The 24921-nt window shown below is 38.9% G+C and overlaps 1 protein-coding gene across 10 annotated transcripts in view; it reads right to left on the bottom strand.

Moving 5' to 3' along the window:
- ATP8B4 (ATPase phospholipid transporting 8B4 (putative)) overlaps positions 1–24921 on the bottom strand; it is a 295105-nt gene that overhangs the window by 53665 nt on the left and 216519 nt on the right. For all 10 annotated transcript variants that reach the window (XM_029236307.1, XM_029236303.1, XM_029236302.1 and 7 more), the window contains 6 exons: positions 24361–24549; positions 14829–14944; positions 11328–11492; positions 10239–10350; positions 8391–8496; positions 138–285 (listed from right to left, as the gene is read on the bottom strand). In XM_029236307.1, the coding sequence (XP_029092140.1) occupies positions 138–285; positions 8391–8496; positions 10239–10350; positions 11328–11492; positions 14829–14944; positions 24361–24549 (836 nt within the window). The remainder of the gene's footprint in view (positions 1–137; positions 286–8390; positions 8497–10238; positions 10351–11327; positions 11493–14828; positions 14945–24360; positions 24550–24921) is intronic.

Genomic DNA, 24921 nt, shown 5'->3' with positions numbered 1-24921 from the left:
GGAAATCAGTGCATATGCCCTATTTCTAGTAGTGTCATTTGTTTTGAATACACAAAAAAAGATTTCATTATGACAGCACAAAAGAAATGATTATTGGGGTGGAGAAAAAGAAACAAAAAAGCCTTAAGCAAACTCACCAGACTGTGGCCATTTATGATTAAGGCATAATCCCCTGTTACGGTTTCTTCTACAACTGAGTCCAACTCCAGCGGCTGCTTTTTTTCAAAAACTACATGGCCATTGGAAAAACTTCTGTTTTGTCCAAACAAATTTTCCTTTGCTTTCCTTAAAGGAGAGGGGAGGAAGGCAAATCATAACAAAGTATACAGAGCATACCTATTAACTCTAAGGAGAGACTGGCCTAGAGGTAAATTCATTTCATCACTATTCAGACAGACTGCTGCATGAGATACAGTTTCAGTAAGCTAGCTGGACAATTCTCTGCGATGGGGATACCATAGCAAATTTGCAAATTCCAGGAAGTAGGAGGGTAAACATAAGGAAAACAGAATCATTTCGAACGTTTTAAATTACCTAAAAGCTAAATCATCATCTTGAGCTGGGCTTGAACTAGGGGCTCTTGATAAATTTGATACATAAGGTTACCTGAGCTTCATGGACTTAAGAACCACTGATCTGGCACCTGGTGTTGTTAAACAATGGAAAGGGAAAGACTAAAGACAACTGATGAAATCTTCTAGGAATTCCAGGGAATTCTGTATATAAAATAAATTAATCAACTTGTAGAACAATGTAACATGATCCAACTTAAAACGGCAGTCTTCTGAGAAGCACATCTTTTAGAAATTTGACCATAAAAACAAATAAAGGCATTTACTGAATTGGCATAGTCATTATAACATAATGGAATATTTTAAGTGAAAATTGTACTCATCAGCCGAAACAATAGAATAAATCTTCTGGGAAAGACGCTCCAGACACCAAAGAGTAGAGGGTAGTTCCAAATGGAAACTCCCTCCAGTGTCCTAGATCTAATCAGCACTAGAATAACCCTGCCCACAACTCAACCATCTCTGCTGCTTAAGAGGAAGACTGCACTGTGACTTAACACCGTTAGAAGTGGCATTTTATTCTTCTCTTCCAAATGGAAAGACAATGCCTTTAAAGGAAGGAAAATTTCCTCTCCGAACCCCTTGGATGGCAGGCTCTGAAGTAACATAGGGCAAGCTGCCATGACTGCTAGAACTTTCGATCACAACCAGGGAACTACACAGTCGGCGCTCCGGAAGTTGAGTGCCAAAGCCAGCCACCAACACTTTAGGCCACAACTAGCATAGATGAAACAAGTGCCCAGGAGAGAATGGGGAGTGAGAGACAGGCCAGAAAATGGATGTTTTGTCTTAAAAGCAAAATGAAATGGTTCCCCAAAGACTCATCTTATGTAGAAAGCATTTATTTAAATGGTTTTTTGCTGTGGCTCCTCTGAAAGAAGAGAATGTTCACATGACAAAAACAGTCATTTTAGCCCTCAGCTTTCTAATTATTTGAAATTGTAACACTAATTTGTTTACAAGTTTTTTTAAAAAAAACATCTTCTGGCTCAACATCTCCTTCTGCTGTCCAGGACCAAAATCACATCCTGCATTTAAGGAACCCAGAGAACCCAAAGGTTACATGCCCTTGGCTCCAGGGATGATATTATACGTTTTAGCAATGAGTTTGCAGAATCAAATAAAAAGATTTATAAAGTCAGAGTGCTATGTGTGAAGTTTAGGGAGTTAAGGAAGGGGGCGAGAGGGAGAACAGACATGAAAAATCATTGTTTTAAGTGGGAGATACAGGGCTTTTGCATCAGATAATCATGTCAGGGAATCCTCCTCACACTCATGAAAATTTACAGTCCATATAATGAAGAAAGCAAGAGAGACAAGTTCCTCCAAAATGAACATTTCTCTGACAGTGTTGCAGAGCTCATAAATTAGGTCCTCAGAAAGCACCAAAGGGCAAACATCTCCTGAAGTTTCCTTTTCAGTAAAGTTCTCACTTGCTGTATAAATGACTCAAACTCTGTTTTCCCCCAGAGAATGAAAGCATTCCAAAGAAGGGTGAAGTTCATGAAAGTATTGGCTGAAATTCTATTTACTTAGGATTTTTTTCCCCTAAACTGTCTTCCTAACAGCTCACATGAACCCTTTTCCGGGCAGAAAAGGGACAGTGTTTCCGGCTCTGCTTAAATCCCCACCGCACTCCCTCCAAACAGGCCAGCCCTTTGCCCATGCTCTATAGCTGTCATTTCTTTTTCTTCCTGGAACTTAGCTCTTCAGACACCAGCTGGTCCTCGCCAAACAATTTATTAGGAGGGAAAAAGCGACACATAACTCCCTTCGTGGAATATGAATTATATATTTTTGCAGGCATGATACACAACGCTTTACTACAGAATACAAGTAACAAATGCTAAAACAGAAGAGTGCCTGATTTTTCCAAGCTCTGTAATGAAGGGCAGTCTGTGACAATGTTGGCATGCAGAAAGGTATTATCGGTTGAGGCGACTTTGGCATTCACAGCCCCATGCCACCACAAACACAGCAAAGCACAGTTAGGCCCACGTTAGCTTACATGCAATCTATAAAGAAAAGAGATGGTAGGAGAAAGAGTCATTTTGTCAGTCTTAAGGCGCTCTATATTCAAACCTTAAAACGACCTGTTAGAAAATAGATTGAAACCATGACGTCATGTTTAGACAAATACAATTTTGACTTTGGTATGAGCATTGGGCTTGAAACCTGGAGATCTGGCTTCAGGCCCAAGGTCTGCCTCTGATATCTCATATGCCCACAGTTGAGCTATCTGACCTCTAGCCACTTGATTAGTCAGTTACAGACCCAGGCGAGAACCCAGGTCTTCAAATTCCTAGTGCTCTGTCTACTGCACCAAAAGGTTTACACATAGTTAGCCACAGGCTGCCTCTAGGTTGGGAAAAAGGCATAGCGCTAGAGCACCAGTTAGGGTAAAAGAGTACCCTGCCAACAGTAGAGAAAGGGAGAAAGTACATGAAATTTTGATGTCAAGCCCAAGTTTCATCCCTTATTAACTGTGTGACCTATAAGATACTCAACCCCTGAAGCGGTATCTTTATTAGAATCTAGGGGAATGATACCAGTGAATCACACTGGTTGATACCATTATGAAAACTCAGGCAGCTGTACCAGGCTGTACTGGAAGGTCTCCAATATTACTGAGTACTCTAAAATTTTACAATTTATGATAGAAACTAAACTTACTAAAACATTTTGCCGGGGTGACTAGAAATTGAGAATTAGGAACAAGGTGCATTTTGTTTGGCCTGCATAATGTCTAAAAAGAATCCGTATGAATTTATGGACAACGTGTTGTTCGCCTTCACCAAAGCCCCAAACATTCCATGATGCCTTGTACAGCCCAGATCACACAACTAATATTTCCTGCCTGGCCCTGGAGCCATTAGCATTTATGAACCCTGCTCATTCAAACAATAACTTTCCATCAAGTAGGTGTGCAAAAAATGCAATATGTATTTTGTTGATTAAAGAGGAAATGTCAGTTCCTAGGTATATCACTAGGATACTACTCAGAAGCAGTAGAGTCACTTCATGGTCTAATTACTTTTCCTAACAATAAAACATGTGCTCAATGCAACAAAAATGAAACATGTAATGGGTGTGCTTGTCAGCCCAAGCAAAATTACATCCTCAGTCTGCTTTTCTTTGGGCAGAAGACATATGTATTGAAGAAATGTAATCAATGCAGTAATCTTTGGAGAAAGCATAACAGGGTTTAATTGTAGATTTCTGGGCATGCCCTGAATACTAAAGCAGCTATGGCAGCAAAGTTAACCTAGGACTCAATGTGTCTAAAACATTTTCATGACATTAAATTTGAAACAAGCTGTATGCATGCATGATATGCATGAAAATTACATATCAATGTTTATGAAATAATTGAGACATATTTGACAGGTTTAAATATGAGCATTTAGGTCATTTCCTCCCAATAGTTACTATCACTTAGATCCTCTTCTTCTGATACTTCTTTTTAATGTTTTTGCATGAAAAAGCAAAACTCAAACCCACTGAACTCAAAGGTGTAACACAAGAAAATTGAGTGGTGTAAATTTATGATTTCAATATTTCATCCCCAAAACCATGGGTTTAGATATAAGTAGCCAGGATTAGGATTATAGAGAGCAGCACCTCCAGTAATAACTTTTCTTGGATGCTCTTCTTTCCCCATAACATAAAGCAACTGTATACTATAAATGTATTGATTCTTCTCATACAGAATTTTCTATCATTCATTGCCTCTCTGTTGTAGAGTCTCAGAATGGGGTAATCTCCAAATCTGAATTGAAATAAACATTATTTGCCAGCAAGTTAAACAAGGTGGCCAGGTGGCCTCAAGAGTCCTGAAATAATTAGTCTAGATGGAAAATCTTTACTTTTTTCCCTCCTCACTAAAAAAAATGGAGATAATCTTTTGGCTTTTTTCCTAATTGTAAAAGTATTATATGGACACTATTACAACTTCAGATAACACAAAGAGCCATAAAGAAGAAAGTAAACATGATCCATAATTGTATCACCAAGAGAGAACAACTGTATGTGTATGTTCTCGAGAACTTGATGTGGAGGTAGGTAGATAGATATGGATATAGATGTATAGTGTTTTATATGTATACATACATACATACATATATACTTTTTTGAAAAAATGGATCATGTTATGCATGAAATTTCATAAACTCATTTTTCACTTAAATATATCGTGGACATCTTCCAATGTCAAAAAACACATAATCACTTTTAAGACTGGATAGTATCTCACTCCTTCTATATATCATAGTACTTAACAAAATCCCTGTGGCTGGGTATTTGAGCAATTTCTAATTTTCTATTATCATAATTGATGCCACAATATGTATGTATGTATACAAACACACACACGTACACACACACATACATTTGTCCATTTATTTTTCTTAAGGACAATTCCTAGAAGTAAGAATCTTTGGGTCAAAACTGTGCACATATATAATTTTGAAATATATTGCTAGTTCACCGTCTAGAAAGTTTCTACCAACTTACACTCCCAACAACAGTATATAGGAATTCATATTTCTCCACATTCCTTCCATGTAATGAAAGTTATGTCACCTACTTAGTCAACCACATGTGGCTGGATAAAATCTTGAGAAATTAACTTCGGTTCCCCACCCCTTGCAATTACCAGGGCCACCACGGGTGACCCTCTCTGTTTACTCAGAAACACACCTTGCCTCGGGGGATCTGACAGGGCCAAATACAGAGAAAACAAAAGAGTCAAGATTTTGTTTTCTGAGTACCAAAATGGACTCCTGAAACTCATAGCAGCATTGTCATCCTGAATTCCAGCAATCTGGAATTCCACTAATTGGGCTTTTTGAGAGGGAAGAGAAAAGTTTCTTCAAGTGTCAAAAAACTAATCCTTAAAGGAATCAGGGCATAAACTGTTGCCCTAAGCAACAGACTAGAAAAAAATGACTCCTTTTCTCCATTTCCCATCCAGCCTAGAGGAGAGGGACTTTGAAGAGGAGGTTAGATGCTCGTGAATCACTAAAAGAAGCCTGGGTGCTGACCCACACCCTGGACTGGGAGCGGATAATGGAATTCTCAGATAAGTTTTCGGGAATCTGAGTATGGACGCGTTGCCACTGAAGCATGGTGACATGGAGGGTCGTAGAAGAAAGGGATTTCAGGAAGAGAGGTAACCATGTGAGAGCATGTCTCAGACGCAGAGAGGTAAGGAAGAGCCCCTAAACTTCCGTGTTTCCTCAGAAGGATGCGGAAGTCAGCCAACAGGGACAGTCAGCAACCCAGAGACCAGAGACCAGACAGGGACACAGAAATGGGAAGTGCCAGAGGCCACAGGATAGACACTGAGGATCAGTGACAGGTAAGGCAATTGCACATCCTAGACGTGAACTAAATTTACCCAAAGTGCCTAACTTAATTGTTCTGTCACCAGGCAGAAAAGGGGTTCAAGTTCAGTTTTAGAAAATTTAATGAGTTTCTCTTCTTGCACAGCTCAGTGTATTCCAGGCTGTGAAGTCAGACAAACCAGAAATGACAGAGCCTCCTTCTACATCTCTTCACATCAAGTCGAATTCCAAGTCTTATCCATTCTACCTCCGAAACAGCTATCAATTTCATTCCACTTTTTCCTTGCCCGTTCTTACCACCTCGCTGCCCTAGGTCAACCCTCATCATCCCTAAGCTTGAGTATTGTATTCCAACAGCTTCCTCATCCATCTCCCCATCCCATTCATTTTCTGTCAAACATACTCCACCTATCCTGCCACTACAGTGTTATTTCTAAAGTGCAAAATTGGATTTGTCTCTTTTCTGCTTAGAAGTCCTCTCCATCCATCCAGTACCTTCAGGATAAAGTATATTCACTTTGGCTTATCACTCAATCTATCACCACTTCATCTCTGAAAAATTATCCCCGCCCATAACTCTGTAGTACACTCCAGCTACAACTTGACAGGTTGCTCCTGGAATATAACATATCTTTCACGTCTGTATGCCTTTGTGTGTGCTGTTCCATCAACCTGCAATATTGTTATTCAATGTAATCAACAGAGGAAGAGGATCCATAAAATTTGCAATGGGAGTCAGCATGTTGTTTTCAGTATCTTAAGAAGGTTAATGAAAAGTGTAGAATTTTCTATGATAAGAACGTAGAGACTCCCTAAGTCTTTAAAGTTTTATTTTCCTTTCAGCTACCTTACATCAACCTGGTGTAAAAAACTGCTATATCACACTGGTTAGAAGCTGTGACTGAAGAGTATGTGTGTCTTTGCCAAATAAAAATTAGGAAATCTAACTAACTGTGACTGATATAATTTTATTATTATTATTTATATAATTTTAATAATAGACTCCATAGGGTCTATTGGGGAAATATTTTTAAAAATTAGTCCTTTTTGGTGGAAAGATTGAGAACAATGGCTGAAGAAAGAGGGCGAGAGGAAGGGAGGGAGTGGAAAGAGAGGAGGGAAGGCAAGAAGGGTGCTCATTGAATGGCCATAAAGCTTTATGTTCTTACATTAATCCCCCAAATAAAATAATTTATAAGGTAGGTATTTGTATGTTTTCCCATTTTACAAATGAGGAAACCAAACAAAGAGAGGTTGAATAGCATCTCAAAAGTCACTTAGCCAGCCAGGAGCACGAAGACAAGATTCCAACTTGGCTCCGGTTAACACAGAGCCTGTACTCTTCCTCTTACACCTGCTCTCTCTCCCTGAAATCCATTCTGCTCTAGTTGCTAACCTGGTGTCTGACCTCAAGTGAAGCAGCCATGTGCCTCAACGACTGCACTTTTTATATTAGCTATTTAAAGAGAGTAAGAATACACCCAAGGTGTGTTTAGAAAGACACGTGACAAGTGAGTGGGTGCACAGGGTCTGGGGCCACGCTGCCTAGATTCAACCCCAGCTGAACCACTGACTGGCTGTGAAACTTTGGGCACATTACTTACCCTATGTGTGTCTCAACTTCCTAATCTGTAAAACAAGGATAATGATAACACCTTCCACTGGGTTGCTTTGAGAATGAAACAAGAGAATACATGTCTACTGCTTACCATAGGGTCCCAGGCACTATCTCAAAGCATTTAGCAATAGGCTCGTTAGAATCTTGATCTGTTTACATCTATCCTCCTTCAGCAAGAGTTAAATTCCCCCCAAAACAAAAAGTCGTTTAAAGAAAAAGATTTTCTTGAGGTAAAAATTTTAATTACTATTAATTATTAAATAAATTGTTAATATTTTCCCAATAGACCCTATGGACTCTCTTGTTAAACTTATAGAAATAATAATAATAAAATTATGTCAGTAATCATGAGATTTCCCAACTCATATGCAGTCTCAAGTCATAGCTTCTAACCAGCATGATACAGCCATTTTCTATAGTGAGTAAGGCAATGTAAAACAGTTGGGAGATTTCATTTGTAAGGTATCAAGTGGGGTGCTGACAGTTAAGGCTTCCTTTCTTTTCAAAGTTCAGGAACAAAAGTTAAACGATGGAGGCACGGGAAGGAAGCCCATCGTGCCCCACTGCTGTGCTGAGATGGCTGTGTTAGCCTCTAGAGACTGTAGCAAAAGCGGCAAAGCAGTTGGCCTCTAAGCCATTTGGCCAGACCCAGAGTGGGCTGAGTTTAGAGAAGCTCCTACCAGCGCCAGCAAGCAAAAATTGTTATAAGACAGCACTTTTTGAAGTTTTGGGGAAATAATTAGGCAGACTCTTAAAATGTTCTTCTTCAAAGGGGATTTTCCTCTTTCTCAACTATCAGATTTTCCTTTCCCCTCCCCCTCCCTCTGTTCCTTTCCTCCTTCCTCTAGCACTTACCTGAGTTCTTCTCTGACCTCCACAGCTGTGTTCCCTGCTATGATGAACACATCATTCATGTCATCAGTCAGCATGTTGCAGGCATAGCCAATATTGATGGCAGTTTCTGATACATAATAAAGCCGACTTCAGTTAGAACATTACTTAATAACATAAGTACCTTTTCATAAAAGTTTTGAGGCCCTTGCTCTATTTCCTTATAGCCTACAGGCCTCCTTAACTTCAAAGAGAGCATGATCGGTGACGAAATACAAGAAGCCCAGGGAGAAATTCAAAGATTTGTTAAATCCATGGAGAAATAGCAACATCTGTGAATCCTCAGCATTCTCATCTAGTTTTTTAAAAAAACTTTTTGATTCCCAAAATGAGTACTCATGAAAATACCCCGAGATCTTGTGATTAGTAAAATGTATACATTTAAAAAATTTTACCAGAAGTCTCAAATATGCCTTTAGAGAGCTGAAATACTAAACTTAGCTATTATTCAATCTGACATAATAGACAAATAGAAAAAAAAATCTCACAAAATGTTCAGTTGAACAGCAAAAATGATCTTACAAAATTTTTTAGTTCTTCCACATGCAACATCGCCATGTTTCCATTAAGTGAATAGAAATTTGGAATTCGGCTATCACCTCAAAAAAAACCAGGACTGCTGCTACTAGATAACTAGAGTATTACATGATACGGACTAGACCTTCCTCTAATTTTGTAGAAATGGAGCCTAGGATAGTTAAGTACCCCCTTTCATCTGCAATATAATCATCTGGTTCTAATTTTACTGAGTCGTTAGACTCCAGCGAAGTCTATAGAATCATTAGGTTTGTCCTAAGTCAAGGAAGACAATTGATAAAACCTCACAATGTCCTTTGTAGAAACCACAGAAATGAAAGCTAAACAGTAAACTTGTGGATATTCATAACTAATTGAACAGCTGTACCCACTGATCAACATCAAACTCTAGGAAGTCTAACAACACAACACAGAGCTCGACTCTCTATGGTTTATTTTTTGTAATCAGTGATTTGAGTAAACATACAGAGAACTGATTTATCATATCTGCAAATACTCCAATGTTCTAAAAAAGTTAGATAGAATCTTAAAAACGTGTGTGCCACTTAACTGAATATTTCCGGTCCACTGATGGCCCAGCAGAAAATCATTTTTGTTTTAACCACTGCTAGCAATAGATCCAAAATGTATTGATCCCCTTTTCTTTCTTAGGAAACACAGTATTCTGAACATAATGACTCTTTCTCTGATGACTTGGCATATTGTCATGCCTGAAAGTGGGTCAGCTCTCCTTGTACAACTGCATGGGCAGTCCTGGAATTCAGCCAGGTTGCACTGGTACAGCTGTGGTAGTTGTTAAAATACCAAAATATTTCCATACCAGCTGATAAACAGCTGCTTCCTTGAGCCTCTCCAAAGCCTACCCCTCCTCTAAGATTCCCAAACCTTCCTACCATGAAGAAACTAAAGAAGTAATGCTGAGGTCTCCAATGTCCTGCTTCAGAGCTGTGCCACTCCCTCTCCTAACCAGGAGCAGTGCACATACAAACCAATAGTTCAACATTTTTAATACCATTGTTGCCTACGGGTATAACTATTATTTTTAAGAGGCAATTGAGCTGAAACTCAACTGGCCGCAGGGTATACTATAGAAGATATTTTGTTAGTTTGATAGTAAATTCTTGCAATATATGAGTTTTCCTTTTTGTATTTCAACTCTTTCCTCTGCGGAGGACCGGGCAAATGTCTCCTTAGTTAAGCTTTCTGGTTAATTAAAATTTTACCACAGAAATTATTGCCCCCTTGTCAAAACATCATCATCTATTTTCAAATTACCTTGTTTGTCTCCTGTTAGGACCCAGATCTTAATATTGGCTAGTGATAAGCTTGTAATCGTTTCAATAACACCCTCTTGTAACTTATCTTCTACAGCAGTTGCACCTAGTAGCTTCATTAAAAAAGAATACCTCACGTTAATGCATGCAAAAAATACCCATAACATCCACAGCTTTCAATCACAGAGTTTAGAGGTCAAGGGACATGAATTGAAGATGGAGCGTATGATGCACTGATACAACAAGCATCCTATTATGTACAGAGGTGGGCTGGGAAGGACCCTAGAAGGATGTTCCCTAATCAAGGCAACTGATGGGCATTCCAATTAGTGCAGAGATCCTGGGAGTTAGAATTTACATGAGGGATCTGATATGCTCAGATAACATATTAGGATAATATGATAATATGGACTTCTAAGGACTTAAGAATCCCCCAGTTATATTAACATGGAAGGGTATAAAGGAGAGCCCTCATCTCAGAGTCAGGATCACAAAAAACCTAGAGCCATTCTCTTAAATTAACAAACCATCAGATGCCATAAACTAAAAAGTGAAGGTTCTTGTGCAACATGTCATCCAAAGATGAGCAAGGTGTGCTCCCTAATGCCTCACAGTAGCTAAGCATCCTGGCCACTAGGGCCTCAGGGAAGAGTGGTTTCTAGAATATATCACACTCTGGACAGTAATCATCAGAATCTCATGGGTCTAGAATGGTTTACAGCTACAGCCCCACGCTTCATGGCAAGTTTCCCTGCTCTAAAAAGGTGGGTTATAAAGCATGGAGGAAAAAAAAAAACAACACACATAACATCAAACAAAACATGACATACCAGAGGCTGACAAAGAATAGGGAGTCTACTACCTTCTACTCTTGGGGGACTTCCAATTGCATAAGCTACTGTTAATAGAAATAATCCTCTGGCCACATATGGCAAGCTCAAAGTCAACATATAAAGCATGATTCATTGTTTGAAAGAGTAACATCTGCTGTGTGCAAGATGATTTAGCCAATGGATTATTCCCATGCTAGATCTCTAAACACATATTATCCCTTCTGTAAACACAAACCATCATGCTTCTAAACTCATACCATCAAATCCCTTTCGATTTCTTCATACAGCCCTGCTATCCGTTCATCCCTCTTATCTACGGCAGCGTTTGCATCTTCAAGCATCTTGTGCCACTCTTTGAAGTACTTGTCATCCAGATCTCTGTATGCGATGGCCAAGGTTCGAAGGCCTTCTCCTGCAAATTCCTGCCAGGGCAGACGGAGACTTAGGAACCATCCCAAAACAATAATCACAGCAATAAAACAGCAACGACAATAATAGGTAAGAAGTTTTGCACTCAAATTCATTTTATCTCAAGAGCACTACTTAGTCATCCTGACCTCCAACTTTCTAATCCCCTTGGAAAGGGGAGTTGATATTTTTATTTTGTGTTTTTTTGGGTTGAAACATTCAAGGGACCTAGCATTCCCCCTTAAGACTGCTGAAATGCCCTCTGAAGGGTCCTAGTTGAGAGGTGATCAATGGTGCCCATGACTTGAGATAAGCATTTGAAGCAACATATTCGTTTCTAACCTGTCCCCTGCCTGAAGGAAGCACTGCTGGCAATGTGAGGGACCCAGCCTGTTTCAAGGCCTATGGCCCTCAGCTTTTAGGGGAGAACAAAGGACCCTCAGAGGAGCTATAGCTCTCAAACCAAAGGTAGGAGGCTCTCTCAAGGGGCTGCAGCATGACATCTCACCAAAATCTTCTCACCTTCCTCCTAATAATACAGCCATGTCTAAAATTAACTCTGTCCTACTTGTGTTTATGTTTGAAATTTTCCATAATAAAATACATTTATTCAATAATAGATGAATAAATAGATGTCAGGTGATAGAAATTTAAGGATATAAATTAAAGTTATAATAATAACTCTAGGGGAAAAGTGAGAGAGAAAGGCAGAAAAGTTTAATATAAATGTTTGCTTCTGGGAAGTAGTACTAGAAATGGAGGCTGACTTTTACTTTTCATCCTAGAACTTCTGTAAATCTTTTTTTGCTATATTAAAGCATACTTTTATAATAAAACTGTTTGAAACTTTAAAGAGACAGTCAAGTCCAGTTAGTTTTTTAAAAAATCATTATTTTTCTAGAAACTATTTTCTATGGAGTTAGTATTTAATAATAGGTCAAATTTATCAGAGGATCATACTCTTCATTTAGTGTCTCAGGAAGCCAACAATCTTAAATTATACCTCTAGTGCTTTATGCTTCTAACATGAAAATAAATAAATAAAAATAGGAGGCTGGTAGTTGCTAAGTGTTTCACACAGCTGCAATAGCTAGAAACATATGTTGAATGCTTGGGGAAATGCTAAAAACCTCCCACTTTGCCTAGGCCTCCGGTGGTCATTTTATGGGCTTCCACACTGTAAGCGTTTTCATAACCATTTCTGCTCCTTTGGGCATTGCCACAGAGCATGTCTTCTCTGTTGTGTTGTGGCTTATGAGACAGACACAGGTTTGCAATCAAGCATATATTAAACCATGATACACCCTAATTAGGTAAATGGAAAGAAAAGTCAGTGCATACTGCAGTGATGTGGTTTAGCCCAGAGAGACCATGAGAAAAATTATCCAAATTTATCTCGTAGGCAGTTGGTAGCACTTTGGATATTGCAATCACATTGTACAAGCCCTCTTCCAAGACCACCACTGGGTCCCCTACTGATCTGAAAATCTAGTTACTGCCTTTTATAAGGATCTTTTGTCCTTTTAATTTGCACAAACACTTCTTTGACTTTAACTTTTTTTTTAACATCTTTATTGGAGTATAATTGCTTTACAATGGTGTGTTAGTTTCTGCTGTATAACAAAGTGAATCAGCTATATGTATACATATATCCCCATATCTCCTCCCTCTTGTGTCTCCCTTGCAACCCCACTGGGCATTACAGTGCCTTTCTCTGTTCTGCACAGCAGTGAATCAACTCTAACATGACACTACAAAAGGGGACAGATGATTTAAGTTATTTAATTAGTGCATGAAACACAAGTTGAATTCTAAATGAACATTTGAACAAGGTCGTTTCCTATCATTAAACAATTCAAAAATCAATAATTAAATATAAATTTAAAACTGCAGAATTTAGAAGTCAAAATGAATAAAGTGAATGAAGTGAAAGCAAGTCAAATTGATACTACCTGGAAAATAAATCTTTTGCCTAGAAATATAAAAAGATCAAATTTGGCTTCCCATACTTTAGCATGAAAATCCAGGGCCTTGGTGTTTGAGCAATGGCAAAATCAAATACTTATGATTCCAATGTTGTTTCCATAAAAAAAAAAAATTTAAAAAGACCATGCTAGCCTTCTGGAAAAGATTAAAAGAAAATCAAGAATGCTCTATTGGAAAGACAAAAACAATAGCTATGTTTGTAACCAATATTACCAAACCATCATTCTTTAAACTTAAAGTCAGCCAGAGTTTTTTTATTTGTTTGTTTGTTTGTTTAAAGGTTCAGGGAATGTTTTATATTAAATATACGGCTTGGCAAAGAAAATGAATCCTCAATAGTTGTTTTCTTTCTTTTTTTGGAAGTTTAAAAAAATTTTTATCTTTTTTTAACATCTTTATTGGAGTATAATTGCTTTACAAAGTTGTGTTAGCTTCTGCTGTATAACAAAGTGAATCAGCTATACATATGCATATATCCCCATATCCCCTCCCTCTGCATCTCCCTCCCACCCTCCCTATCCCACTCCTCAATAGTTTTTTAAAGGAGAGAAACCAAGGAGGAAATAAGAGCTTTGAGCAATTGCCCTTACATTTCATATTGGGTTAAACAGAACCTCAAACAGATAGAGAGAGCCTTGAATCTCAGGTTTAAATCAGATAATGTTCATATTAATTCATAGACCCTTACTCTTTTGCAAAAAAAAAAAAAAAAAAAAAAAGGTGTGCCAAAGACCATCCCTGCTCCCTTTACAAAGCTTTTGGAAAGAAACTATGCATAGTCTTAGGATATATGCATTTGGTAACTTCAACCTAGGGAACACTAGTGACTCATCATGATTTATGACCTGAATAAAAGAACCCTTAGAGGAGAAAGTTGGCTACAGAGATTATTTCCCTCTCACCATGTAAACACGACCCTGAACTATTCCCTGGAGGTAACCATAAGAGATTCCATTATTACCAGACGCATCAGAACCCAAGGGAAAGCAACCCTCCTGTTCCTCTTCCCTAAACCAGTCCAGTCACCCAGGTGAAACAGTCCCCAGCTGTAGGGAAGTTAGAGCAGGTTACCCTTGGGGTCTTGAGTCTTCTGGCCAGAGTTCAGGAGCCCACACTCAGTGGCTACTTCTCAGCTGCTGTGTTTTAATCCACCTGCGGTGAGACCGACCAGACTCTCAGCAGGGTAGGGGGTAAGTCCACGTGCCAGCTTCTAAACATTCACTGGCACAGTTTCCTGTGGAACCGTTCTTCACATGCTTTCTATTTTAGAAGTCAGATCATTTAACTGATATTTTAAAAATAAGACCTAACCATAGGAAGCAGCCAAAGGGCCACTGTGCTAACCTTATGACAGAGGCACTTACACTGAGATGGTCTGACGTCAAGGTCAGGAGGTCTTCGTTGGATGGATGAAGTCTTTCAAACAGAATAGTGTCTGCTCCTTTGGAATAAAGCTTTATCTGTCCTTCTGGGTTTCGAACTGAAAGAAAAGTTGGGAAAGTAGATTATATTCGGTGAAATCCATCAAAACTTGACTGTCCCTGGGCTCTAGCCAGGCAAGTTGGAAATGGGCATGTTTTAGCCACTAGTAAAGTATTCAGTGCCTTTGGTTAAAAGGTCATTACCCAAGTCACTTGGCTTTACTCCTGTTTTATTAACTTAGAAATATTCTATCTACAGGAAAAAGTGTTTTCATTCTGATGTGTACAACCTTGTTATTTTCCTTGACTACTATTTCTGGAGGGCTGATACATTTAAATTAAGCCTTTTTTATTGAGCAGAACTGAGAGCTTTTTTTTGCCTGTCTCCTAATGTGAAATTCAAGACCGACTGTAGGAATCAGCTATCAGTGTCATGCCAAATGATCTCCATATGGAACTCTAGCCATTCAAAGCCATGGTTTATGCATTAGTTCGCAGTCCTTGCTGACATATTTCTTCACCCCCTTTACTCCTTGGAAAAGCCCTTTCATTCTTGGGTCACAATCCTGGCTACAAGCACACTTCGCAGGGGGCTTTCAAAATTAAAGTTTCTATCTTCTTCCCACAGGAAGTCTGTATTAGTAGGGCTGTGTTTTTAACCTGCCCCCCAGGTTTGGGAATGACAGCCTTGACTAGGCTTCAATCCCTCATCTCCAATCCTTGTGCCCACCCCTGGCTGTTGCACATATTGCTGTCAGACAAATCTTTCTTTAAGCTAATCTTTCCTTAAGCCTACCTTTGCAGGCTTGGTTTTACAGCTTGGCAGACACCAGACACCTAATTATTTATTGAATGAATGAATGACATAGTAATGTATTTCTCCCCTACTATTTCTGAAGGGCTGATACAATCTAGGACAACTGCCTGTGTCACAACTTCATGGTCTGAACACTGACCCTCACAAGCTTCATTGAGTCAAAGATTATTACATGCTTTCCACTCAATTATACCTTTTCTCTAAAAATAGAATGCCTCAAAACAGATGAACATAAATATTGACTACTATTAGTTTAAGAGGATACAAAGTTTAGAGCTTGATTTAAAAGAATATAAATACCATAGTACAATAAATTACTTTTCCCTCTAATCTTTTCTTTAATTGAAGTATAGTTGACATACAACATTATGTGTTACAGGTGTACAAAATAGTGATTCACAATTTTTAAAGGATATACTCCATTTATAGTTATTATACAATATTGGCTATATTCCCTGTGCTGTACAATATATGCTTGTAGCTTATTTTATACATAATAGTTTGTGTCTCTTAATCCCCACCCTTAAATTTCCCCTCCCCCCTTTCCTCTCCCCACTGGTAACCACTAGTTTATTCTCTATATCTGTGAGTCTGCTTTTTTGTTATATTCACTAGTTTGTTGTATTTTTAAGATTCCACATATGAGTGATATCATATAGTATTTGTTTTTCTCTGTCTGGCTTACTTCACTTAGCATAATACCTTCTAAGTGCATCCATGTGGCTGCAAATGGCAAAATTTAATTCTTTTTTATGGCTGAGCAGTATTCCATTGTATATACCACAAGATATATACCACATCTTCTTTATCCATTCATTTGTTGAGGGACACTTAGGTTGCTTCCTCTAATCTTTTTTTTTTTAACATCTTTACTAGAGTATAATTGCTTTACAATGGTGTGTTAGTTTCTGCTTTATAACAAAGTGAATCAGCTATACATATACATATATCCCCATATCCCCTCCCTCTCGCGTCTCCCTCCCACCCTCCCTATCCCACCCCTCTAGGTGGTCACAGAGCACCGAGCTGATCTCCCTGTGCTATGCGGCTGCTTCCCACTAGCTATCTATTTTACATTTGGTAGTGTATATATGTCCATGCCACTCTCTCACTTCTTCCCAGCTTACCCTTCCCACTCCCAGTGTCCTCAAGTCCATAGTTCATTCTCTACATCTGTGTCTTTATTCCTGTCCTGCCCCTAGGTTCTTCAGAACCATTTTTTAATTTTTAGATTCCATATATATGTGTTAGCATACGGTATTTGTTTTTCTCTTTCTGACTTACTTCACTCTGTATAACAGACTCTTAAGTCCATCCACCTCACTACAAATAACTCAATTTTGGGTTTTTTTATGGCTGAGTAATATTCCATTGTATATATGTGCCACATCTTCTTTATCCATTCATCTGTCGATGGACACTTAGGTTGCTTCCATGTCCTGGCTATTGCAAATAGAGTTGCAATGAATATTGTGGTACATGACTCTTTGAATTATGATTTTCTCACTTCCTCTAATCTTTAATGACCCTTAGTCAACACTTAATCTAATCCAATTTCCTCCTAGCTTGAATAGATGTAATGCACCCTGGAAAATGTTTTTTATTGGGATTTGTGTAGGGCTTGTGTTCTCTTCTAAGACCCGTGGTCAACTTTTATAATTTCCAGAACATTTATTCCTAGGAAAGTCTGTCTCTTTCTTTTCTTATACAGTAATCCAATTTAATAATTTCCCCCATATTTTCTCCCTCCCATTACCAGAGCTATAAAGGCAAAGTGTATATATCCCACATTTGCCAGTATGACTTCTCCATGACTGTTTATTTCTTATAGTCCAAGGTACGATATTGGTTCTCAAACTTTTCGGTCTCAGAACCCCTTTACACTCTTAAAACTTCATGAGGACTCCATATAGGTTCTATCTATCAATATTTACCTCATTAGAAATTCAAACTGATAAATTTTATTGTATCAATAGTCTTAAGACATTAATTATAATATTACCAAAAGAGTAATTATTATAGTAACAATAAACCTATTATATATTTACATATATAACAATTCTATGAAAAATAACTATATTTTCCAAAACAAAAACACTTAGTTTGGGAAGGGGCATTGTTTCATATGGTTACAGATATCTTTATTTTATTTATTTATTTTTTGGCCATGCCACATGGCATGTGGGATCTTAGTTCCCAGACCAGGGATTGAACCCACACCCCCTGCTTTAGAAGTGTGGAGTCTTAACCACTGGACCACCAGGTAAGTCCCTTACAGATCTCTTTAATGTCTGGCTTAATAGAAGACAGTTGGATTCTCATATCTGCTTTTGCATTCAATCTGTTATATTATCACATGTCATGTGGCTTTTGTAAACCTCCACAATATATTCATGAGAAAAAAAATTGAAAGACAAATAATATTAGTATTATTATGAAAATATTTTTGTCCTTGTGCAGCCTCTGAAAAACTATCAAGTTTTCCTAGGGTTCGCCAGACCACTCATTGAGAACCACTGGTCTAGGGAAATCACAGACCAATCTTGATTTGTGCAAATCCCTCACCATCTCTTTGTCTCAGTTTCTACTTGTGAAAAGGAGATGTTTAAACAACCTAACTTCTAAGGTCTTTCTAGATCTACAATTTTCTGACTTAATAAAGATTTTCCATATCTGCTGCCTTCTCTTAACCCAGCATTAGCCCCTTTAAATTTTGAGTTTATGTAAACCCAATTTCATGGAATCCTGTTTAATTTTACTCACTAAACATTTCCTTTGGCAGCTCAGCAAGTTTTATATCCCTTTTCATTCAAGGCTTATAGTCACTTCTGCTAGGAAATCTCTAGGCTAATAAAATCTCAGTCATTTCAGAAGTTAGCTTTTAAAAATAAATTAAAAATAACATAGCAGTTTTAAATGTTCAAGATAACATGTGGGCAGAGCCTGGACAAAGATCATACATTTTTAGTTATAGAATCTGCTTCCATTGCCTGTCTTTTAAATACTGGTGTTCTTCAGAGATTTACCCAGGATTGACTTTTCCTCCCATCCTTCACACTCTCATTGGGCAGTCACATTCTTTTTATGGCTTCAGTTTTCATCGACCGGATGATTGCTCTCAAATGTGTATCTCCTGCCTAAATCCATTTCCAGTGCTCCCTGCCTGTACATCCAACTACCAACTGGACATCTCCTCTTAGATGTGCCCAAGCACATCAAACTCAAACTGGACACATTATCTATCACCAATGACTAGTTACTCCTCCTATGTCTTCAGTCCTAATAACCAGCTTCAGGACTTCCCTGGTGGTCCAGTGGTTAAGACTCCACCTTCCAATACAGAGGGTGCGAGTTTGATCCCTGGTCAGGGAGCTAAGATCCCACATGCCTCATGGCCATAAAAAAAACTAAAACATAAAACAGAAGTAACATTGAAACAATTTCAATAAAGACTTTAAAAATAGTCCACATTAAAAAAAAGAAGTCTTAAAAAAAAATAATAATCACCTTCAGCATTCACTTAGCCTCCCAAATCAGGTGTCTGGCCATCACTCAAAGGTCCTCCCCCTTCACCACCCATACATCCAATCGAAGCCAAGAACTTCTCTCTGACACCTTCTCTCTTGCCTAGATTATCACATTAACCTAAATGGTTTTACTCGTTCCCTCCAAACTCTTCGGCAATACAGCCAGAGTCATCTTCACACTACTGCTTAGAATCCCGCAATAGCTTTCTTCTGCCCTTAGATCAAGTTTGGACTCTTAAACATGTCATAAACAGGGATCATCAGGCCCCTTTTTAGCCTATTTCCTATCCTGCTTCACCATTTTCTCCTGGATGCAACCACAAAATACATTTTTCAATTTCACATTCTCCTTTAGCTTCAAGTTCCTGGAACACGGTAGGTACTTAATAAATATTTGCTTGATTGAGTTGAATTATAATTATGCAAAATTCGTTGAAAGCAGCAGATATGCCTTTGTGATACAAAGGAAAGAAAAAAGTCAGAAATGGTTCCAGGTTTATGCTGTAAGGGTATATATAATAGCAACACTCTGAAGGGTGATGGATAATTCCACTTTGTTATATCTTAGTTGGGTGGCTGTTCATACATCCACATAGAGAAATGCCTGTCACATGTCAGTGTGATTTGTACTTTGATAATCCTTCAACGGTTTAGAGTTAAGAAACCTTTATCTAAAGATCTTGTAAGGGCTTTACAAGGAGCTATTGTAATCTATTCTTTAATAATTATCTGCCACTTGCCCCTATTAATAACTGTCTTTGAATTTTATCTCTGTATTTTTATTTACATAATTAGTAGTATTAATCCTTCCAAAACTACATACTGAGATTTACATGCTTATCAATAGAGTATATTCTATACCTTCTGACAAAATTCTTTATAGAAATCTATTTTTATTTAGATACCTCTGGATTAAATCAGGGTTGTTGCCCCAGAATGAAAGTACCACTGGTACTTAAACTACACATTCATGATTCAATGAATGACTGTCAAAAAAAGGAAACCTCGAAGGAGGAGGAGAAGACCAAGAGGGGGAGGAGGAGAAAGAGCTGCAGCAGCAACAAATGTCTGAGCCTTCAGGTTGGGATGTTGCCCAACCAAGCCCCGTGACAATCATGAGGCTAACATTGTTTTTCACCTTGTTATCAAACAGAGACTTGTCTACCCTCGTGGAGTCTCTCTTTCAAATTCCTCCTGATTAAAAAACAAACAGAAATGAAATAAAGCCCGAAGCCTCCATGCATTCTGTGGTGGAACATTACCTTTCTTCATATGGGATCCATTAAGGCAAACATCCGATATTTGTGGTTAGGCTGTGATTTCCCCATAGCCTGTAATGGTGACCAACACTGGGGAAAAGCTGAAAGTTTCCCTGTGTAGCAATCTTAGGTTTCGTCAACACCCTCAGAGCAAAGAGAAACCAGTTCTGGGCCAACCCCACATCAATAACACTTCCCCTGAAGCTGTAAATAGAAGATAGTTCCTGCTGATACAACATTAAGCCAACACCCAGAGCAGCATGTGTGCTCATCAGTAACGCTGATAGTGACCGCCTACAGCCTGTTGTCAAAAAAATAAAAATAAACATCCTCAGGTGATGTTTGGTTCCTGCTGAGAGCAATCTCCCAGAGCTAGTGTCTAGTAGTTAGAGACCAAAAGCCCTGCTATTACATACACACACATGGTTTTCAGAGTAAAAATTGATTTAATATGATGATCAGGATATTCATAAGTTACATGAGTATGAGTTTTCCAAGAAGAGGAGAGGAGAAAAGGAGAGGTCTAGGCGTACACGCAAATGGTGTGAAAGTGCACAAGGCATGCCAGGAATGGTGAGGTCTAGTGAGGCTGGAGCACATAGTTTCAGGAAGTGGAAGAAAAGCAGCTTGAGGTCAGATTGCAAACAATCTTGAATGTCATGCTGAGGACATCCTTTAAGTTCTAGGAAACCAGCAAGATTTTTTAAGCTGGTGATGGCAAAATCAGGCCAATGTTTTAAAAAGAATACCCTGGTGTCAGCATAGAGGATTCTTTTAAGGGGAAACAGGTTTAAAGATATTGCAATAATGTAAGCAAGCAGTGATGAGAGGCTTAACTAAAGCAGTGGCACTGGGAATTAAGTGAAAAGGACAGTAGGCTTTTATGATAAAAACGGGTTTTTGAGGCTATTTTTAGAAAGATTACTCTGTTGCCTTGAGGAGGAGAGACTTAGAAACAGGATGACTACTGAGGATCCTATAGACAAGGCAAGAGATGCTGAAGCCTGAATGAAGAGAGTAGCAGGGTATCTCAGGGGAAAATAATGAGTAGTATTTGAGGATCTCCTAGTCCACGGCAATGGTCCCCAGACCGGTTCTCTGCCCAGCAGCATCTGCATCAGCAATACCTGGGAGCCTGTTAGACATGCAAACTTTTAGGCCTCACCCCCGGCCTACTGAATCAGAAACTCTAGGGCCCAGGCCCAGCAATCTGCATTTTAACAAGCCATCCTGGTGGTTCTGATGGGAGCTGAAGTTTCAGAATCACTAGCCTAGGGGCACAAAGGAGAAGGAAGTATCAAAAGCAAGTGAGCTACAATAGGGATTAAGAGGCTAGATGTTGGAGAAAGATGTTCAAATATTTAAAACCTGGGTTCAGATATTTCCTCTGCATCTTACTGGACTTGTAACAAGTTGTGTGACAATCTCGGGCAGGATACTTCAAATCTTTGAGCCTTAATTGCCTCATCTCCTGATTGGGGGTAATACACTATCACAAGAATTTAATAAAATAATTCATTGTAAAGCGTTCAGTGCACTCACACGGGCATATGGCAAAAGGTAGTTAACAATTTTAATAAGAACTACATAAACAGCAATAGTTGTGAGAAAGAAAGTTCTATATTAGACATACAAAATTTGAGGTAACTGTAGTACAACCCAGTGGCAGAATCCAGGAGAAGGCTGAAAGAGTGTGTGGGGACCTCAGAGAGAGATTGAAACTGAAGAACAATATGGGAAGGACACAGAATATAGGCAATAGCTACCACCATGTGAGTGGTCAAGATTATCCAAGGAGAGCACAGGAAGTGAGAAGAGAAAAGGACACCAACACTGAAGAGTGGGACAAAGAATAGTCAGCTTGAAAAGGAGCTTGAGAACAAAAACACAGGAGAAGAGGAGAACCAGGAGCCAGCGAGCTCCCAGAGGCCAAAAGAGGAGTGTCAAGAGAAGTAGGTCAACAGTCCCAAATATCACCAAGTTTAAAAAGATAGGGCTTCCCTGGTGGCGCAAGGCTTCCCTGGTGGCGCAGTGGTTGAGAGTCCGCCTGCCGATGCAGGGGACACAGGTTCATACCCCAGTCCGGGAAGATCCCACACGCTGCGGAGCAGCTGGGCCCATGAGCCATGGCCACTGAGCCTGCGTGTCCGGAGCCTGTGCTCCACAACAGGAGAGGCCACAGCAGTGAGAGGCCTGCGTACCGCAAAAAAAAAAAAAAAAAAAAAGATAGAGAGATGATAGTAGAAGATAGATGTTAGATAGATAGATAGAAAAAAAGGAAGGGGGAGAGATAGAGAAAGAAAGAAAGAAAGAAAGAAAGAAAAAGGAAGGAAGGAAGAAAGAGAGATGAGAGAGAGAGAAAGAAAGAAAGAAAGAAAGAAAGAAAGAAAGAAAGAAAGAAAGAAAGAAAGAAAGAAAAAGGAAGGAAGGAAGAAAGAGAGATGAGAGAGAGAGAAAGAAAGAAAAAGAAAAAGGAAGGGAGAGAGGGAGGGAGAGAAAGAAAGAGAGAGAGGGAGGCAGAGACATAAAGACAGAAAGAAAGAAAGAAGAAAGAAAGAAAGGAAGGAAGGACAAAAAGAAAGAAAAGAAAAGAAAGGGAGAGAGAAAGAAAAAGGAAAGAAAGAAAGAAAAAGAAAGAGAGAGAGAAAGAAAGAAAGAGAGAGGGAGGGCTATTGCTTTGGGCAGTTATGAGGTGATTGCAAACTTCTGAGAAGGCATTTCTTTTTGAACAGTGGAAGCAGAGGACTGACCCTAATAGGCTGAAAAGAGAAATCAAGGTAAGGATCAAAAACTGACCTTGAAAAATTAAGTTGTGATGGAAAGAAGAAAAATGAGGTGCCAAAATCAGTGGAGGTCAGAACATGAACAATATCTTTAAGAAAACAGGATGATGACAGAGTTGCAGGCTGAAGGAAGGAGCCAGTGACGAAGAATAAGGAGCAAGCAGGGAAGGAAAAGGGATGGGAACAGGTAGAATCTTTAGCATTGAAAAAGAGCAAGAGGAATTTTTCTCTGAATCAGGAAAAAGACTGAGTAAAGTTATAGCTTGGGGATGAAGGAGGAAGATGGGGAAAAGGGTAAGGTGATAGTGTGCATCTCTGAGGGCCTCCTTTTTTTAGAGAAATAGCAGATGAATTTAGCTTCCAAGAGTAAAGAAGATTCATGGCAAGGTTGAGGACTTGAGGAAAGGGCAAAGATTTAGAACACCTGTTATAAGGATGGAAAAAGCAAAATAAGAATGAGAGGGACATTGATGCAGCACTGAGGGTTAGCACTGACTTAGGAAAGCATGGATTCATTGTGGTGCTAAATTCAATAATGGGTGATCATCTCCAGCAATGCAAGTGAACAGAGTAAACGGATAATAATGAGAAGACTGATGACGATTTTCACAAAACAACAATATCAACAATAACTGGCATGTGCCAAGTAATTCAGGAACTCATCCTGAGCCAGTGCTGTGTAGTGAATGACCTTCCTTCATAGTCAGACCTCCTAGGTTTAAATCCTAGCTATTCTATCTCAAGCTATGTGACCTTGGGAAAGTTACTCAACCTCTCTGTTTCAGTTCTGTTATCTTTAAAATGGGCATAAAAATAATAGTACCTACTTTGTAGGGCTGTTGTGATGATTAAATCAGTTCATTCACGTATAGCATTTAGACCAGTACCGGACACACAATAAGCACTTGTTACGTGTTAGTTATACTCACCACTACTGAGTTGAGGCTAAGTTGAGGATAACAGAAGTTCAAAGGTTAATAAATATCACAACTCTCAGCACATAACCAAGAGTAAAATCACCCCTGAGAAGTTTCCATATAACCGTAGTACTATCAAGAGGTCAAAAACACTCTCAGCCACCAACCGTACCTATGACAGACATCCTTTTTCTGAAATTGTTGAAATCCAAAAAGGCAAGCAATTGATAAGTAACTAGTGTTCCCAATTCTTCTATTGTTATTGTCTCTGGGGTCCGAGACTTAAAAATGAACCCCAAATTTTTTGCAGCAGTCACTAGAGCCCCTTCATCGGGTGACTGAACTTGGTAAATCAGCTCTCCTAAAGGGAAAAGAAACAGGTGGATTAAATAACAACAAAAAAAGGCAAAGAAACAAAGGTATTAATACTGAGAATAATAACATTCACAGAACACCAATGCCAACTCCAACTCATTCTATAACACCCAACCCAAGTGTCAGCTCTAGAAATCAGACCTTTTCCACTCACCAACCAGGTGACCAGGTGCCTGTACTGTGGATCCACAGGACACAATGTATACCACCACTGGAACCCTTGTCATCTTACAGGAAAAGGCTCATTCCTGAGCCTGCCTCCCTACTATGCTGAAAGTTTCTTAGGGCAGAGACCACACCTTTGTATTTTCAGCGACTAGAAATGTGCCATGAAAGTTTCACACACTAAAACACTTTA

Source organism: Monodon monoceros, unplaced genomic scaffold (genome assembly GCF_005190385.1).
Source record: "Monodon monoceros isolate NGI ecotype Baffin Bay Population unplaced genomic scaffold, NGI_Narwhal_1 Super_Scaffold_21, whole genome shotgun sequence".
In the NCBI taxonomy this organism is placed as follows: domain Eukaryota; kingdom Metazoa; phylum Chordata; class Mammalia; order Artiodactyla; family Monodontidae; genus Monodon; species Monodon monoceros.
Note: the sequence above shows the minus strand (reverse complement) of the source record. Positions and strands in the feature narration are given on the sequence as shown.